The following is an 18,619-nucleotide window of genomic DNA, read 5'->3' on the forward strand; positions in this document are numbered from 1 at the left end:
GAGGCACAATGTCACAGTGGGCCTGCGTCCATAGTGGGGTACCGCAGGGTTCGATTTTAGGACCACTATTGTTTCTAATTTACATAAACGATATAGATACCAATATATACAGTAAACTGGTGAAATTTGCAGATGACACCAAGGTGGGTGGTGCAGCAGATACTGAATTAGCGGCTCAGCAGCTACAGCGGGATCTTGATTTAATTAGTGACTGGGCCGATACCTGGCAGATGAAATTTAACGTCGATAAATGTAAGGTACTCCATCTAGGGAGCAGAAATATAAAGTACAGGTATTTCATGGGTGTCACTGAAATAAAGGTAGCTGATCATGAGAAAGACCTTGGTGTGTATGTTGATGCTTCCATGTCCCATTCTCGCCAGTGTGGGGAAGCAATAAAAAAGGCCAATAGGATGTTGGGGTATATCTCCAGGTGTGTGGAGTTTAAGTCAAGGGAGGTAATGCTAAGATTATACAATTCCTTGGTGAGACCTCACCTAGAATATTGTGTGCAGGTTTGGTCACCATATCTTAAAAAGGACATTGTGGCCATAGAAAAGGTGCAGCGCAGGGCCACAAAAATGATTCCTGGTCTTAGAGGAATGTCATACGAGGAAAGGTTACTTGAGCTAAATCTGTTCAGTCTCAAGCAAAGGAGATTGAGGGGGGACATGATCCAGGTATATAAGATTCTAACAGGTTTGGATGCTGTTCAACCAAATAGTTACTTCAGCATTAGTTCAAATACACGAACTCGTGGCCATAGGTGGAAATTAGCAGGAGAACATTTCAAACTGGATTTAAGGAAGCACTTCTTTACACAGCGCGTAGTCAGAGTATGGAATAGTCTTCCTGATAATGTAGTGCAAGCTGAATCCTTGGGTTCCTTTAAATCAGAGCTAGATAAGATTTTAACACCTCTGAGCTATTAGTTAAGTTCTCCCCAAGCGAGCTTGATGGGCCGAATGGCCTCCTCTCGTTTGTATAGTTCTCATGTTCTTATGTTCTTATATATACCTTTTCCTCTCATTTGGCAGCATATGCGAGAGGTTGCTGAGCGTAGGCAACAGTTGGAATTTGAACATGATCAGGCCCTGGCAGTCCTCACATTCAAACAGGATGAGGTCAAACGACTGCAGAGAGTGAGTATCCCTGAAGTCCAGTAAGTTTTGTCTAGAACTTAGCACCTTAATAACTGTGAATAACCAGGTTATGTCAGTAATACTGGAGCTAATAAAATTTTGAGACAGATCACACCAACATTAAGCAATGAGATTTAGTGGAAGTAAACTGAAGGGTGAAAGCAGACGAATTTTTAATTGTAAATGACGTGAGAAGTGATAAGTCAAAAAGTATTTCATGGATCTTATTACTACCTCAAAAACTTATTGATCAAGATCTACACCTGATTTCATTTTGAGACAAATTGCCCTAAAAATGAAGTAGCAGCATTGTGTTGCAGCAAAGGAAGGAAATGAAGGCTGTAAAAGACCCTTGATTTTGTAAACACAGTAATTCTGTTGGGTCTTTTTCAAGCTTTGAAGACACATTCTATGGGAGAAGATCTGGAAGTGGTCAAATTTTGAGAAAGATCCCCCAAAACCATAAAACAATCATTAAAAGAATCATTTCAGACATTTGATCAAGTTAAAATAAAAAAAAATATTGGTTTGATCTCAAATATTGCACACATTGTATGGGTGAAGATCTGGACATTTTTAAATTTTGAGACAAATTGTACCATAACTGACAGCAAAGAGAAGGATTATATTAGAGGCTTATCCTTGTGAATTGGATAAAAATATTTATTATTTATTGTATTTACCTTATTTGACTGTTGATGGATCTTATTACCACTTCACAAAAACATTATTTGGATGAGAAGCTACACCTAAAAATGTGCACTTAATCAAATCCAGAGCTGGAACTGCAAACAGAGAGTGAAACTGAAGCTGCGGCCGCCATCTTGTGAACACCATTATATCTAAATGTATTCCATGGATCTTTTTGCAAACTTCCCAGAAACATTGTACAGATCGGTGATTCTAAAACTGTGAGGCCAACATGATTTTCTAAATATGCCGTAATAAAGTTTATGCTAATGTTTTTTCGTTAGCCTGTTCCGAAAATTTTAGTAATGGCAGTCCAGCAGCCAACAGTCCAGCAGCCAGTAGGCTAAATGTATGCTGGGTAACTCGGCAAAATTTATTTTGGGAGAATTTGTGTCATTTTTTTTGTGTAAAGGTGGGAAGAGAGTGTAAGGCAGGCTTGTAATAATATTTTCCTTAGACTGCAGTATTTCACCCAACAAAAACTTCACCAAACTAAAAAATGAATTTCATTATTACAAACCTCTGTCTGTACCATTAGGGTATCTGTTATAGTTCCATATCAGTCACAGTCCAAATGAAAAATAAACAGAATATTAATATTTAGACATGTAAAAAATATGTATATATAAATTATTTCTTTCTAATTAAACATGTTTTTGTTTTTTACCATTCAGGCCCAGTTTGCTGCTAAGAAGGAGCAGGAAGGAGTTGTGCAGATGCTGGAAGTGAGTTTTTCCACACAGCATTCCACAGCACCATCATTACTATAATTATGAATTATTTATGCAACACAATATTTGGTAATACTTTACTTGAGGGGGCACGAGTAACTTAGTACCCCAGTTACTCAAGTACAAATCATGAGCATATGTATAAAACAATTGTTATGATTGATTATCAGTAAATGAACATGGGATCACTATTACGTAACTAGTATGTAACTAGCACTTAGTTTCTAGTAAATTAATCCATTACATAAGAGTGTACTACTACATTATTTGTGCTCCCTCAAGTAAAGTGTTACACAATATTGTACAGTAATAACTTTATTAGTAATGATAATTGAACTTAAAATTTATATTAAGAAAGTAAATCAATTTTCTTTGGCATCATACACCTAGAAAATGGCCAATTCTGGACTGTCAATGTGTATTGTGAGAAAGTTGGTGCACATTTTTTACATGAAATTTTATGCGAATATTTTTTGTTACGCCACAAATGTTTCCTTGCCTTTACAAATACTTCGTTATTTTTTTGTTTGCTTAATACTTCTTATAAATTTCTTAATGTTGTATGTTTTGTTTTTATTTCAACTCAGACCACACTGGACAGCGTGCAGGTAATACAGAAGTGGGCAAATTTGTTGGTACCCTTACAGCTCATTGAAGCAATGCTTAATTTCTCCTGAAAAGTAATTCAATTAAAAGTAGTTGTCTAATGTATACCTGCATGTCTTTAGTACGTGACAGAATAAAATGATTTGTTGTTTAATTTACAAAGATTTGCTAAAATAGTATGGAGAGATTTGTTGGTACCCCTAAAGAGACTATTTATCCTTGCATTATAGTCATGTTTCAAAGTAAGTGTTTAGGAGAGAGCTGTCTGAGGAGCTCAGAAAGTACATTATAGATAACCACGTTAAAGGTAATGACTAAGTTTCTAAGAGAATGTCCTTCATGGGACAAAACTGGAACTCTTTGGCCAGTCACATCAGCTCTATGCTTACAGAAGGAAAAATGAAGCTTTTAAAGAAAAGAACACCATACCTACTATGAAACATGGAGGGGCTCAGGTTTGTTTTGGGGTTGCTTTGCTGCATTTGGCATGGGGAACCTTGAATCTCAAGACTACCAAGGCATCCTGGAGAGAAACATACTGTCCAGTGTCAGAAAGCTCAGTCTCAGTCGCAGGTCATGGGTCCTCCAACAGGATTATAACCCAAAACATACTGCCCAGTGTCAGAAAGCTCAGCCTCAGTCGCAGGTCATGGGTCCTCCAACAGGATAATAACAGAAAACATACAGCTAAAAGCTTATTCTTAAATGGCCCTCCATGAGCCCAGATCTTACTCCTATTGCACATCTATGGACAGATCTGACAATTGCAGTGTGGAAACGCCACACTTCAAACCTGAGACAGCTTGAGCAGTTTGCTCTGGAAGAGTGGGCCAAAGTACCTGTTGGCAAATGCAGACGTCTCATTGTGAAGTACAGAGATTGCTTGTTGGCAGTAATTACTGCAAACGGTGGTGCCACAAAATATTAAATTAAGGGTACCATATTTTTTGTCCGTGCCATTTTCATGTGTTTAATTACATAAAATATTCAACTGAATCAATAATCAAAAGCAAAGTCTGATTTGTGTTAAATATGGAATAGACAATAAGGGATGAGATTAAACTTTTCTCAGTTTCAAGTTATTTCAGAGATAATTGTGTTTTTTTTTGTGTGGAAGGGCACCAACAAATTTGTTCACATCGGTATCTACTGCAGCTTATTGGTACTTGGCATATTGAAGTTTCAGCAGTGTTGTGTCCCTGGTTAATTTAGCTAATTTCATTAAAGAGACATATTAAAGGAAACAGAAAGAGGGTGTAAGATAAACCTGAACTCTTTTGAAAGGTTTCTTATAACATTTAGTCGGCCTACACCCCAGTGCAGAACAGAGCAGTGTACTGTCATAACACATCGTCACACACAATAACGTGCATGATGATTTAATTGGTGAGCAGATGTATTCATTGAAAGTAAAAGAGAATGTATAATTATGCCTCCTTATTTTACAAAAATTGTTATAAATTGTCTTCCGTATGGGTCTGCAGGTTATGCTTTTCAGTTTCAAAATTACCTGTTGTTTTACTAAGTAAATCACAAAAAATTAACAAAACATTTGACATGAGATTAAGCATACAGTTCTGGCCAAAGTTTTGAGAATGACACAGGTATTGGGTATTTAAAGGCTTTGCCCTTTCCAGGCCACAGTTGTAAATAAGAAACATGTTCTTAATCTCTCTTGCCTGGTTAAATAAAGGTGAATAAAAAAATAAAATTGGTTTTCACGAAGTTTGCTGCTTCAATGTTTGTAGATCTTTTTGTCAGATGTTTCTATGGTATACTGAAGTATAATTATAAGCATTTCATAAGTGTCAAAGGCTTTTATTGATAGTTATTTTAAGTTTATGCAAAGAGTCAATATTTGCAGTGTTGGCCCTTCTTTTTTAAGACCTCTGCAATTCGCCCTGCCATGCTGTCAATCAACTTCTTTGCCAAATCCTGACTGATGGCAGCCCATTCTGACATAATCAATGCTTAGAGTTTGTCAGAATTTGTGTGTTTTTGTTTGTCTACCCACCTTTTGAGGGTTGACCACAAATTCTTAATGGGATTAAGGTCTGTGAAGTTTCCTGGCCATGAACCAAAAATGTCAAAGGAGATTCATCAAAGAAAATGACTTTACCTCTCTATGAATTTATTCAGGTATTATGGAAGGCATAATTGTATATGAGGGGCAGCATGGCGATGGGTTTGAGTCTCCACCTGGGTCACATGTGTGTGGAGTTTGCATGTTCTCCCCATGTCGTCGTGGGGTTTCCTCCGGGTACTCCGGTTTCCCCCCACGGTCCAAAGACATGCTGAGGCTAATTGGAGTTATTAAACTGCCCGTAGGTGTGCATGTGTGAGTTAATGGTGTGTGAGTGTGCCCTGCAATGGGCTGGCCCCCCATCCTGGGTTGTTCCTTGTCTCAAGCCCATAGCTTCCGGGATAGGCTCCGGACCCCCCACAACCCAGTAGGATAAGTGGGTTGGAAAATGGATGGATGGATACATTTATATGAACTGCCATTTAGCCAAAATGAACCTTATGATCAGCAGTTCATACAATGTAACTCCAGTTTGATGGTTTGATGCCGGATATCCAGAGGAATTTCATATGCTTTGGGGTTTCTACCCAAAACTGGAGTTACTCTGTGACCTAAAGGCCGATTTGCACTTCTGTGCCAAGCCTATGCAGAGCTTACAGAGATTCTACGCAGAAGTTTAAATCAGCCTTAAGACTAGGTGATATGACAAATGTTTAGATTTTTTTCATATCAGTCAACATCGATGTATTTCGATAGAATTTAAGTCATTAATTCTTTACTTCAATGCTCTGTTTTTGCTTAAATTTCCTTAGAATTGCCTTGAACCAGATTCAAAACATGAAAAAGGCGACAAATTCAATGAACTGAGATCTCATTTTAATAAATAAATCAAACAAAAATTTACATATTTCCTCTAAGGGTATAACAGTGGAAAATGTTCAGATCACAGATTATACCTGGATTTTTTTCTCTGGCTGATTCATTGCTTATTCCAGGGAACAGGTTTGATATTGCTGTTAATGTTAACACTCATCCCTTAATGAGAAATAAAATACTTTGTCCTGTTTTTAACCAATAATGGACGAGACTTGTCGGGTTTACAGAACACAACACCAATCTGTTGTGTATCAGATATTAAACTACAAAAAGTACCACCATACCACCGATGTTTTTTACCTTATTTATCCACAATATCTCCCTTTTCTTCTTAATTTTGGCACGATTTATGTATTAAAATTAAAATTGAATATGTTAAAAACAATTCTAAGGGAATTATAAGCAAAAATAGAACCTTGAAGTGAAGAAAAAATGACTTAAATTAGAATTATATTGTGTTAATTATCAGTATTTACTGATATGAAAAAAAAAAATATTTTACCATATCACTCAGCTCTAATGGATGGATAAGTTTAGTTGTTTGCCAACTGTTCCTTTCATCTCAGGCTAAAGTTCAGGAGCTGGAGGAAAAATGTCGAAAACAGAGCAAACAGTTTAGCCTTCTGTCCCACGAGCTGGAAAGGTTCCGTCTGCAGGCCGAAACCTATAATCCTCACAGAGGGTCAGCGGTATCTGACTGGGATCTGTACCAACAGACAAACATGAAAGGTTAGTCATGGACCTTGCAATGGTTCTAAACATGTATTGTTTCAGTTAGTAATATTTGTTACATGTATTCTACTTTAATTTGAATGTTAGAATGTTCTGTAGTTCAAGGTCAAAGAAAAACATTGATTTCCATTTATAACCATTATAATTTTAGGTAATTTGCATAGTTGTTTCCTTTATAGAACATAAACACCACTTGTCAAATGGTATAGTTCAGTCTGAATTACATCCCGAAAAAATCCTGTAAGAAATGTTGCGCTCTCCTTCAGATGTGGAGGCTGCTGCTAGCTTAGTGTCCAGCACTTCTGGAATGGGGTTTGGGAGGATGCAACAGACACCAAGAATTCATCATCACGAGCTCCCTACTACTGGCAGTGAATCAACTCCAGAGCCAGAGCCCTACAGCTTTGCACCTAAACCTGTGATCCTTCATCCCAGCTCACGAAAGGCCTTCCCACCTCAGTGTGTGAGTATGAGTACATATGCCTATGAATTATCCAAAGCATATCTATAGTTGTATATAAATATGCAGTTAGGTACAAATGATATTAATAACAGTGGTTTGAAAAGGAGACACTGCCCCATTAAATTACTTTTTATAGCTATAAGCCATGTTCACACATGAACTCCAGACATTGTCTGGATGTCTTCCTGGAATAGGCTAAGTGAATTCAATTGGGTAAGAGCAGCATTACAGTGGAGCAATTTTGTATAATTATTAGTGGTTTCTTTTTGGTTCTCTTAAGAAGCTTAAGAAGTTTTGACCATAGTATGACCATAGTATATAGTTTGATTTTTCTGTAATGATGATTTGGTTATTTCGGCCAAATTATCTAGAACCTAGGTACCACCTTTTTGGCAGACCCTCAGCCTTCAGCCAACTTCAGTCAAACAAGTCATATTTCCCCTGAGTTATATGACCTTGTAATGAATCATTCAATATAAGCAATTACAATTTTAATGATTTTAAATCAATGCATCCTTGTTACAGAATGCAGTAAGTTTCCGATAGGTGAATGTCCCCCCGCCCCCAAGAGCAATTCTGATCTATGGCAGTAAGCTACAGATTCAATGACCTTTCATTAAAATAATGGCTTGCTCTTCATTATTGACTCTAGGCACATTCTGTCCAGCATCTGGGGGTGCCAAATTCCCATGTTCTTCTGCTCCCAGATACTGAGAGAAGAGGCCCACCTCAGATCTTCATTAGTAGATACAGGCAAGTAAACCAACCTCACTAGGTTTAGCAATTTTTTAATTGTAATTTGCTCTTTCCAACATATACCTTTAAGCAATATAATTCATTCAGACTTTGGTTTTCTGCAGTTATAATCCATATGATGGTACCAACGACAACCCAGATTTGGAGCGCCCATTGACTGCTGGAGCACATGAAGGTAAGGATAATGATCAAGGCTTTTATAATGGTGCCCTCACAATTTTGTAATACTGATCATAATTTAGTTTGGCCATCAAGACACTGATGCCATATCATCTCTTGTTTGGTAGGTGAACTAGTAGATGCCCATAGAGGACTGGTCCCATCCACATTTGTGGAACCAGTTGTGCAACCAAATACGTCCAGTATGCATCCTCCAGCAGTCAGCCCCCTATTCAGTAACTACTCCCAGGATCCCTGGTGCTTAAGAATGGACAGTCCTGTGAAGACTAAAATGTCTGTCCCTAGTGCAGATTTTCTTGATGTGGCCTTTGAAAATGACATAATAGAAGTTAGTGCTGACACAGTGCCTTATCCCAGGAGGCTAACTGTCATCAAGCAGCTTACCAAAAGCATCATCATTAGCTGGGATCCACCCTTGGTGCCTGCTGGTTGGGGAGACATATTAAGCTACAACATCTACGTGGACAAAGAACTACGACTAAATGTGCCCTTTGGCTCACAGACAAAGGCTGTGCTGGAGCGCCTTGATGTCCAGCTGAAGACTTACCGCATCTCTGTGCAAAGTGTGACAGAGAAGGGCACCTCAGACCAGTTGCGCTGTACCTTCCTAGTGGGGCGGGATGTGTGCGCGGCCCCCACCCAGCTAAATGTGGAAAACATCACCTCTACCTCGGCCAACCTCATGTGGTTACCAAGCAACAGCAATTATGTGCATGTGGTATATTTGAATGGAGCTTATTGGCATCTGGTCAAGGCGGGAACCTACTCACTCTGCCTTGTCAACCTCCGACCAAACCAGAGCTACAGTGTAAAAGTGGAGTGTCACTCACCCCAAACCCATTGTGAGCTACCGCCACATCAGAGAGAACATAGGAGTGCTAAGACCACCTTTACCACACTAATGGCAGGTAAGAAATGCTGCAGACAGTTCTTTTAAGTGGCTTTGTTGATTTCTTTTAAGTGGCTTCTATTGAGTTTCTAGCAGGATATTAAAATGAGTTTTCAGTGATACTTTTCCTGTCCTAAATGCAGGGCCTCCTGATCCCCCAAGCAATGTGCGGTTGCAGATCGGTCCATCCCCAGGCATTGCTCTCGTTAAATGGCTGCCTGTCTCGGTTGATGCAGCTGGGACTTCTAACAATGTGCATGTAACAGGATATACCATTTATGCAGACAAACAAAAAGTAAGAATATTTAAGAGCTGTATCCTTACAAAATCCATCCATCCAACCATTTTCCAGTCTTATGTCTTCTAGGTATAGTGAGGGTATTAGCAAAAGATTTTTACAGGGGAGTCAAACTGATGGCTGGGCTGGCAAAAGTTATCGTGAGGGACCAAACCACTCAGCAAAATTTATCGTGGGGCTGTGGGGGACCTCAAAGTTCAGAGCTGAAATTTAATTCCCTTCTAGCCCTGTCTTATGCCATCAGCAGATAATTTTTTTTATTGTAAATTAAAAACCCGAGGCCTCATTTATCAAAGTTGCATACCAACACCCAAAATGTGTGTATGGAACTTTTTATGCAAAATCCCAGATTTCTCAAGCAAAACTTGACAGGAAAATTGTGTGTATTTACAGAAACTCAGGAGCAGGCATATGCAACAATTTTGGACAAATCAGGAAAAAGCAACAGCCTTTGTAAAGCAAGGAACAGTAAATAAACAGAACATGCCAGCATCACTAACAGCTGGCGGCACCAAGATCAAGCTAATGAACATGTATGCTATGCAATAATGGAACAGTGGAACCACTAATCTTTTCTTATTGAACTTTATTAAACTTGACCACTCTCTATAATACACACTTAGCCATCATCCATACACTTGCCAACCAACACCTACCATTGCACCTCCATGCCACCCACTATAAAAAGATTGAATTTTGAGTGTTCCTGGCAAGATTTCCCAACAAATCATATACAGTACAATCATGGAACTTGACTGTTCCTTCTAAAACTTGCATGGGTTGAGACACGTTTAACTCTACCAACCTCAAACGGGTCAGTAGAGAAAAATCTAGCCACAACTTAACCATCTATAAAGAATATGCTAAACAAAACAGACTTGTTAAACTTGGGCTGACACAAAGGCAAACGGACCTTCTGGGATGCTTATACCTATGAATCGCTCTCATTCTCGTGGTATCTCTCGACTGAACATGACTTACAAAGACTGTGTTCCTGTATTCAGTGTTTATTGTGTGTTTCATCTACAGTACATTTAGTGATATAGTAATTATGGTCCCTATGAAAGTGAGCAGTGATAGCAGCAAACTGAAGAGGAAAGAAATAGGAGCAGCTATACAACTTAAAAGGGAAGTTATAGCAAGACTAGAAGGTATATTTAGTGCTTTTCAGGATCTCAAAGATGCATACATAGTATAGGGTAAAGTAAACAAATAAGAATAATGGCAAAGCGTATTATGGATAGGCAAGGTAATACGCTTGTGCAAACAAAAAGGATTTTCGTTTGATTTTGAAATTGGAAATCGAGATCAACTGACGAATAGCAGTAGGGAGGGAGATCCAGAGTTGGGGAGCTAAACAAGAAAATGCGTGACCGCTATAGCTGAGGAGTTTGGACTGGGGGATCTAAGACTATTGAATGATATGATGGGGTTTGGTTGTTAAGAGTTTTGAATGTTAGAAGAAGTATTTCAAAGTGTATGTGTTCTTTTATAGGGAGCCAGTGAAGGCTCTGAAGTATGACGGTGATGTGTTGGTAGGAGCGAGTGTGGGTGAGGTAGCGAGCGGCAGAGTTCTGGACTATCTGGAGTTTATGGAGAGATTTAGCAGTAATACCAGCAAGTAATGAGTTGTAGCAATCAAGACGACTAGTGAATGAGGGACTCAGCAGCCAAGTTAGAAAGGCATGCAACATTGTGAAGATGGAAGCAAGCTGTTTTTACTATGGAATATATTTGTGCTTCATACAGTATGAGAGGGTTGAGTCAAAGGTAAAACCAAGGTTGCAAACCGGAGGAGAAGAGGAGATGGTGCATGTGGTCCAAATGGAGGATAATCAGTCTAATTTTGTTGAGTGTGTGTATTTTGTGTGGCTTTTGACTCAATAATAATGATTAATTCTATCTAGCTATTATAATGGCGAATTAACCAGGTAGTGGAAAACTCTTCTCTGCAGAGGAAACAGCTTTTAAAGGAATGGGAGAGGTCACTGTTGTGACGATCCGTGCACGAGCGAGGAGCGGGGAAGCTAATCCATGAGACAGGAATAGCAAAATGGGGTTTTATTTGTGACACGGGGAGCAACACAGGACACACGTTAATGACCGACCTGGGGAAACAGACTTGAACACAAACTAAATACAGGACATGACATCAGAACAAACGCAAGACAGCTGATAAGATGGGAATTCACACATGGGTAAGGAGGTGGGTGTGGCACACACAAGGACTGGACGCGCAGGTCATGACAACTATAATAGGTGTTTTTACCATATTATGTCTCAAACACCCCTATAACTAATTAGGAGTTAGGTACAATCCTTTAGGGCCATATGCCTGATGCTAGGATTATTTTTCCACCATTAAACTAGCAAAAAGCATTCAGACAGTTCCAACACCTGTGCCTATAGGGTTCTATAGGCACAAATTTGGCAGGTTTATAACAGTCTACAGCCCTGGAAAAAATTAAGAGATCACAGCACAGTATTTCACTCATTCCTCAATTTATGGGTGTGCATCTGTGAATTTTTTTTTTTGCAAACTGCAGCCTGGTTGTTCTCCATTTCTTATTAATGAAGGGCTTCTTCCTTGCTTGATGGGTCTTCAGTCCTGCTTCTAGGAGCCTGATATGAACTGTCCTAGCAGTGCACTTCACACCTGCACTTAATGTTTCCTGCTGCTTTTGAAGGTCACTTGATGTCATCCTACGATTCATGAGAAACTGTTGGATAAGTTAACGGTCATCTCTGGCATTAAAAAGCTGCTTCCACCCTTTACCTGGCTGTTTTCTGGTCATTCCCAGTGTCTCCTCAAATTGTTCTTGTGCCAGCAGAAGACCAATTAAACCAATATTTACAAATGCAAATTATTTTAAAAATATAGAGTGGTCTCTTAATTTTTTCCATGGCTGCATATGCTGGTAATAGGTGTGGGCAATATGTGACCACGATTTCAGAGGTATCACAAGAATCGTGATACAGCACTACATTTACATGTAATTATGTAATTTAGCAAATGCTTTTGTCCAAAGTTACATACAAGTAAGGCAAAAGCACATTCCAAGCATATGAGCTGCCAAGAAGTCGATAAAGTACAGCTAAGCTGAGCTTCCATTGAATGCTCTGCTACTAGTGCACTATTAACACTATTATTATAACAATAGAACAAACTGGAAAGTGCCTATTATGCAGTACTTGTGTGTTCAAAAACAGAACGATGAAACAAAGCAATTTTAGCGTGCATTAGCCAGCAACATCTCAGCACCGAATTACACCAATTGTCTGGCTATGGACATTTTTATAAGTACATTGTTCTCAGCTGCAGTGTCTGACACATGATCTGAACAAAACCAGAAGCAAACATTTCTTACCGATGCAAAAAAAAAAAAAAACATTTATTATTTAATTCTTATATTTATTGTTTAATTTTTAGTATTTGTATTTACATACCTTAATAATTATCCAATAATAAACCAGCAGTGTTTCTTGTAAGGATCGACTTGCCTGATAAATGATTAAATGTTTATTAAACATTTATTTACAGAAACTATTACCAAACTTTGCAACCACAAAAGCTTTTTTTGCATGTAGTTCATTTGCATTGGTCATTTACAGTTACTTGTGCATGGTACAAGGGCAGGATGCACATACACATTTACAAGATTTGTCAAGGGCAAATTGCATACATGTGTACTGTATGTACCAGGTTTAATATACCAGATATTTTTATTTGCATGTATGTGATTTTCTATTTTCGTTTGTACAATGAACTTTATGCAACATTTGACAAATGAGGCCCCTACAGGTTTTTCTGAATATCAGCACCATATTCCTGGTAGTGGTTTGCCAGTCAGCCAATAGAAATTGTATTTATTTAAAATTCTTTCCTAGTTTTATTTTTCACCTTCAGTTTTCTTGAGCTCTCTTGTGCTACAAAATGGTAAATTGTAAATGGGAATTGGATGAAACTATTGACTGTTAGCTACATGCTATCTCATGTGAGAAAACACAGGCCTATGGTTTTTCAGGTCATGGAGGTTTCCTCCCCAACAACCAGTAGCGTGTTGCTGGGTCAGTCTCAGATCCACCTCCTGGAAAGCGCGTATGAGCTGACGGTGCGGACCATGTCTCCCCATGGGGAATCTGCTGATTCAGTGCCTGCTCAGGTCTTGCCAGACCTTCTTTCAGCCATCAGACATGGGGTGTCTCCGGACCCAAACTTGGAAATCCCTGTAAGAAATGTATCCACGCTACTTCGGAACCCACCACTAGGAGCCCCTGCCAATTCCTTGGATCAAGCCTCAATGATCCATGGAGAGAGTAGTAGAATGCCAGAGGTACGTCACCATGTGTACTGGTTTCTTAATCATACTCCACACTTTCTATTTAATATTGTATTTTCCGTCTAATTAGTTGCATATGGACACTATTATACTGAATATCAAAACATATAAAGCGCATGTACTGCCTGGACAAAAGTAAGTGGACACCATACCATCCCATCTATAAGTGCTCGTTGAACATCCCATTCTCAAACCATGGACACTAACATGGAGCTGCAGCTATAACAGCCCCCACACCTCTGGCAAGACTTTCCACTCGATTTTGGAGTGTGGTTGTGGGAATGTGAGCCCATTCAGCCACAGTGGCATTAGTAGGTCAGCCACTAATGTTGTGGTGATTAGGTATGAATCACAGTCTGCTTTTCAATTCATCCCAGAGTGTTCAGTGGAATTGAGGTCAGGGCTCAGTGCAGACCAGTCAAGTTCTTCCATATTAACGTCGCAAAACTGTGAATTTGTTTGGGCTAGTTTCTAAACTGAGGAAAGGTGATTTTTACATGCCACGCACCTCAGCCCTCTGTCATCCTGCTCTGTCAGTTTGTATAGCCTACCTCTTTGTGGTTGTACTGTGATTGCTTCTAAACAATTCTGCTTTACAAAGATAGTTCTTGACTGGAGCAGGTTGACACATGGAAGAAATTTGATGGACTGGTTTGTTGCAACAGTGGCATCCTGTGATGGTACCATGTTCAAAGTCACCGAACTCTTCCGTTTCACACATTCCAAGATCACTGTCTGTCTATGGAGATTTTCATGACTGGGTGCTTCATTTTATGCACATTTTAGCAATGGGTTTAGCTAAAAAAACTGAACTGAATAATTGGAACGGGTGTCCACATACTTTTGAATGGTGATGTCATTTACATGACCTGGAATTTTGTTACTGTTGTTGCATTTGGAATAAAAACCTGCAATATATAAAACAAATGTATGGCATGAGGCATGGTAAACACATGGTAAACTGGATGGCAGTCAATGAAGGAAAACAAACATATATACACGCTGCTTGCTCAACTTGAACTCTCAGTAGAAGTCATGAAAAATAAAAATACTACACAGACTACACAGTCATGGAGGTTTTTTGTTTTTAGTTTAGAAATACATTTGAGGTTTTCTCAAACAGCTTTAGGTGTTCAGGAGTATTTTTACATTTATTGTATTAAGTCAATTAACCTTTAATTCTTACATAATGTATTTTGTTATATTAATGTAGGATCATAATCATGATTTATCTGTCTGTGTTCAGTTATTAGTCTTATAGTGTGTATCACCCTATGGCTGCAGGGCAGTGCCAAGCCTTTGCCCCCTACTATGGGAGAACCTTTGAAATCAACCAAGAACCAAGGAAGTCATCCGGTGAACCATCTTTCAGAGACCTCGGACCAAATTATGCACATCACCCAAACCAACACAAGTTGTTCCTCACAACTGTCTGCAGAACACATTTCTCTGAAGGTAGGCTCCCTCATCTCGCCAGGCACCCATCTGGAGGCAGTGTTTGTATGGGAAGAACAGATTTCGGTACTCCACTGGCTATTCGGTGTTGGCAGATTGTACTTTGCTTCACTAAGGGAAAACAAAGAGGTGGCGGTACTGTGTACCGGTCAGTACCGGTTCACTTCAAGCACTGCCTGTAGATCATCTTACACAAGGATCCACCAGTGAGTTCATGGTATTTTGTGACACGCTGATGGTTCATCATGTCAGATTTCCAGTCACTGGACTCACTGCTTCTTGTCACTTAATCTTTTAATTGCCTGGCAGAAATTGCCAAGCATCCTCTAAAAGACAAAGCTCTACTAGATCACTTTTGCTTTACCATGGATAGTTATTCGCATCAAGTCTTAAAAAAAGTATTTCCTTTGTCACATTTGGTTGCGTTAAATGTAATGATGCAAATAAGGATCAATCCTCACTAGTGTGGAATTGTACATAATTAAAACCTTGCCTAAGTCAACTGTAATGCTGATTTTTTATTTTAAAACTGGAAAAAATATAAAAGTCAACTTTGTTTAGACCTGGGGTATACAATGCCCCCCAGGGGTCCACAAAGTAACTGCTGAGGGTCTACAGAAACGTATCATCGAAATGTCAGTATAATCATCCAGAAAGCTCTGTATAATCTTCCAGTTTACAAAACATAAAAAATATTCAAAGACTAAGCAAAATATATTACAAATATTAATTCTTAGTTACTTATGTCACCGTTGCTGTACAGCCTCAGTGGCTTCTTTGCATCATGAAAATCACTATTGATTTTCCTAAGTTTCCTAAAAAAGAACACCTGAGTGGCAAAATTCAGATGCCCCCTCTGCCGGACATCCTGGAGGAGGAGGAACCCTACTCTGACAACCCAGAGTCTGCTGGAGCTAGTTGCAAGGTAAATATCTACAAAATGGTTTATTTTTGCTAGATCAGTCATCTGTTTTTAATACCCAATTATCCAGTAATAGTTATGGTGATCCAGAACCTACATTAATAAAAAAAGAACATGTCTTTAAAGTTGTAGCTCTTTGCAGTAATCTGATTGTTACCATCTTTTTGTAGGCCCTAGTATTTTATGAGAGCAGTTCCATTTGCTCAGTAGTACGTCCATAATTCTGCTTGCAAGTTCACATTTTTAACCATGCTTGGTTGGAGTGCGTCTCAATGGGTTAGGTGTTGGTGCCAGTGACCGTTAAGTAAGGTCATAAAGCCCTGAAACATGTTCCAAGTGTACTTTTTTAATGGCTGAACCTTCCGTCTCACCTGGATATGTAGGCTTTATGTGAGAGCAAGACGGGATATGCAAAAACTAAAAAATAATTCCAATGTACTTGCGCAAATGGCAAATAAGAGATTCCTACTAATCTTACATACCTGTAACAGTTGCTTTCATATTTCTGCTGCATATACTACTCAGTAATTCATATTATACTAACTACACAGTTACGATAACCTACTTGTTTTAAAATGATAAGAAATAAGATTTTTAATTGTTTTATAAATAGTAATTCATTATTGCTGGCTGGGATGTCCTGCTCATTAGAGTTCAGTCCTAATTAATAATCATATTATTGGCAGGTATTTCTGTTGCTATTTTTGAAATTAAAATTTAATATACTTAAAGAAAATATTCCCAAGAAGAATATTGTACTTCTGAGTCTGTAGGTGGCAGCAATGTGTTTTATTACTTTGAAGATGCAAGAGATTTGTATTCCACAAAGTATAGGCATGCATTTTTTTATTATAAATTTTTTAGATAAGACTTTACTTGATGGGCAGAAATAATATAGCATTATACTATTACTTATGTATTAATTAACCGCAAACTTCGTTACATACTGATCTCATGTTAATTCATCATTAATGAATTATGATGCATGTTTTATCTCAAGCAGTTACTGTATTTGTTACTATATCTGTTAATTCTGTAAACTTTTCTGAACTACTGAAGGAACTACTGAAGGAACAAGTAATGAATAACACAAGTGAAATACTATTGTCATGTTTGTTCATCATTAATGAATTGTGACATCTTTCATCTCCAGTAGCAAACATGCTCATGATTTTTACTATAGTAACAATAGTAACTGAGTTATTATGAAGTATTGGTGCACTGTCAAGTAAAATTTTACCATTTATAACTACTAATAAAGTTAAAAATCTTAAATAATACTTTCATTACGGGGGATTTAATCATTAGCTTTTTTCCTCCTTAATGGTGGTGTGTTTTCCATGCCATTAAATATCATGTCTTCTTTCCTTATGGCTACACACCTAGCCAGACCACTATGAGACGGACAGTGATGAGGAACTTTTGCGAAGACTTATGAGGCTACCTTGGCAAGCTCAAAGTAAGAAACAGCTCGTCAGCATTTCTGAAGGTACAGAGGAGGAGGACAACATAGAAAAATGTGTAAAGCCACCATGGCCAAACTCTGCAGAGATTCAGCAACTTGGACCACAGCAGGAGGAAATTATTGCTTCCAAGAACATGGCATCACCACCAGACCAACACTCAAACAACAGCTCTTGGCCTCTAGGAGGTGATCATCTTCCAAAGATCAGCAAACCCCAAGGCTCTGAGGTTTCATATGTCACTTCCAAACCTACACATTACATTGGTGGAGCCCAAGGTGAGAGGTTAAGTGGAAGATGTGGAAGAATCTTACATGCTAAGAGCAAACCAGAGCGCAGAGTACATTACTCAGATATTGTGGAAAGTATCAGCTACCAGGAAGAGGACTCAGATAACAGTGTCAATGCCACGGACATTTTTAAGGCACCTGAAAGGGTACATCAGTCTTATCATGTGGAAAGCTCACACAAGAGTGGAGACCAACTGAGGAACGCTGTCTTGCAGAAGAATCTAATTTCCCCCATTCGGCATTCATCAGGCCAGTACCTAGGCAGTAAGACTGTTATAAGAACCAAGGCCAGTGAAGGCTCAGGAATGGAAATTAACTTGGAGTATGGAACAGAAGACGATGACGAAAGTGTCCTTGGTGGTCCAGCTGACGTTGTTGTAGAACAGATGTCTTCAGAATGGTGGTTGGAGGGTGGACAATCAAAGCTGCTGCAGGGGTTTGTGAGCTGCTCTGACCAGTTGAATAAATTCACCACAGATACCTACAGGAGCAGGAAACCACAGCTGCAGTCTGATAAAGTCTTTGAGCACAAGGTAGCCTGTATCCCACAGCATCACCACAGAAGAATAAGATTGAGTGCCTCAAAGACAGAGGGCTCTTATGCGGATAAACACCATAATAAGACAGAAGACGACCACAAATCATACCAGCAATGTGCCAAATTTGAACAAGCGATGAAGGGTCAGAGCATCATAGACAATTATCAAAGGGTATGTTTGATTTCATTAACCAACCCATTTTGATTAAACCAGTGGTTTGAACA

The 18,619-nt window shown here is 38.8% G+C and overlaps 1 protein-coding gene across 1 annotated transcript in view; it reads left to right on the forward strand.

Moving 5' to 3' along the window:
* LOC125711690 (RIMS-binding protein 2-like) overlaps window positions 1-18,619 on the forward strand; it is a 45,544-nt gene that overhangs the window by 15,707 nt on the left and 11,218 nt on the right. Inside the window, exons 4-15 of the mRNA XM_048980891.1 lie at window positions 1,038-1,142; window positions 2,507-2,557; window positions 6,635-6,797; window positions 7,067-7,263; window positions 7,916-8,016; window positions 8,124-8,194; window positions 8,307-9,107; window positions 9,232-9,383; window positions 13,412-13,720; window positions 15,011-15,181; window positions 15,993-16,106; window positions 17,490-18,566. Of these exons, the coding sequence (XP_048836848.1) occupies window positions 1,041-1,142; window positions 2,507-2,557; window positions 6,635-6,797; window positions 7,067-7,263; window positions 7,916-8,016; window positions 8,124-8,194; window positions 8,307-9,107; window positions 9,232-9,383; window positions 13,412-13,720; window positions 15,011-15,181; window positions 15,993-16,106; window positions 17,490-18,566 (3,309 nt within the window). The 5' untranslated portion in view covers window positions 1,038-1,040. The remainder of the gene's footprint in view (window positions 1-1,037; window positions 1,143-2,506; window positions 2,558-6,634; window positions 6,798-7,066; window positions 7,264-7,915; window positions 8,017-8,123; window positions 8,195-8,306; window positions 9,108-9,231; window positions 9,384-13,411; window positions 13,721-15,010; window positions 15,182-15,992; window positions 16,107-17,489; window positions 18,567-18,619) is intronic.

Source organism: Brienomyrus brachyistius, chromosome 17, assembly GCF_023856365.1.
Source record: "Brienomyrus brachyistius isolate T26 chromosome 17, BBRACH_0.4, whole genome shotgun sequence".
Classification (NCBI taxonomy): domain Eukaryota; kingdom Metazoa; phylum Chordata; class Actinopteri; order Osteoglossiformes; family Mormyridae; genus Brienomyrus; species Brienomyrus brachyistius.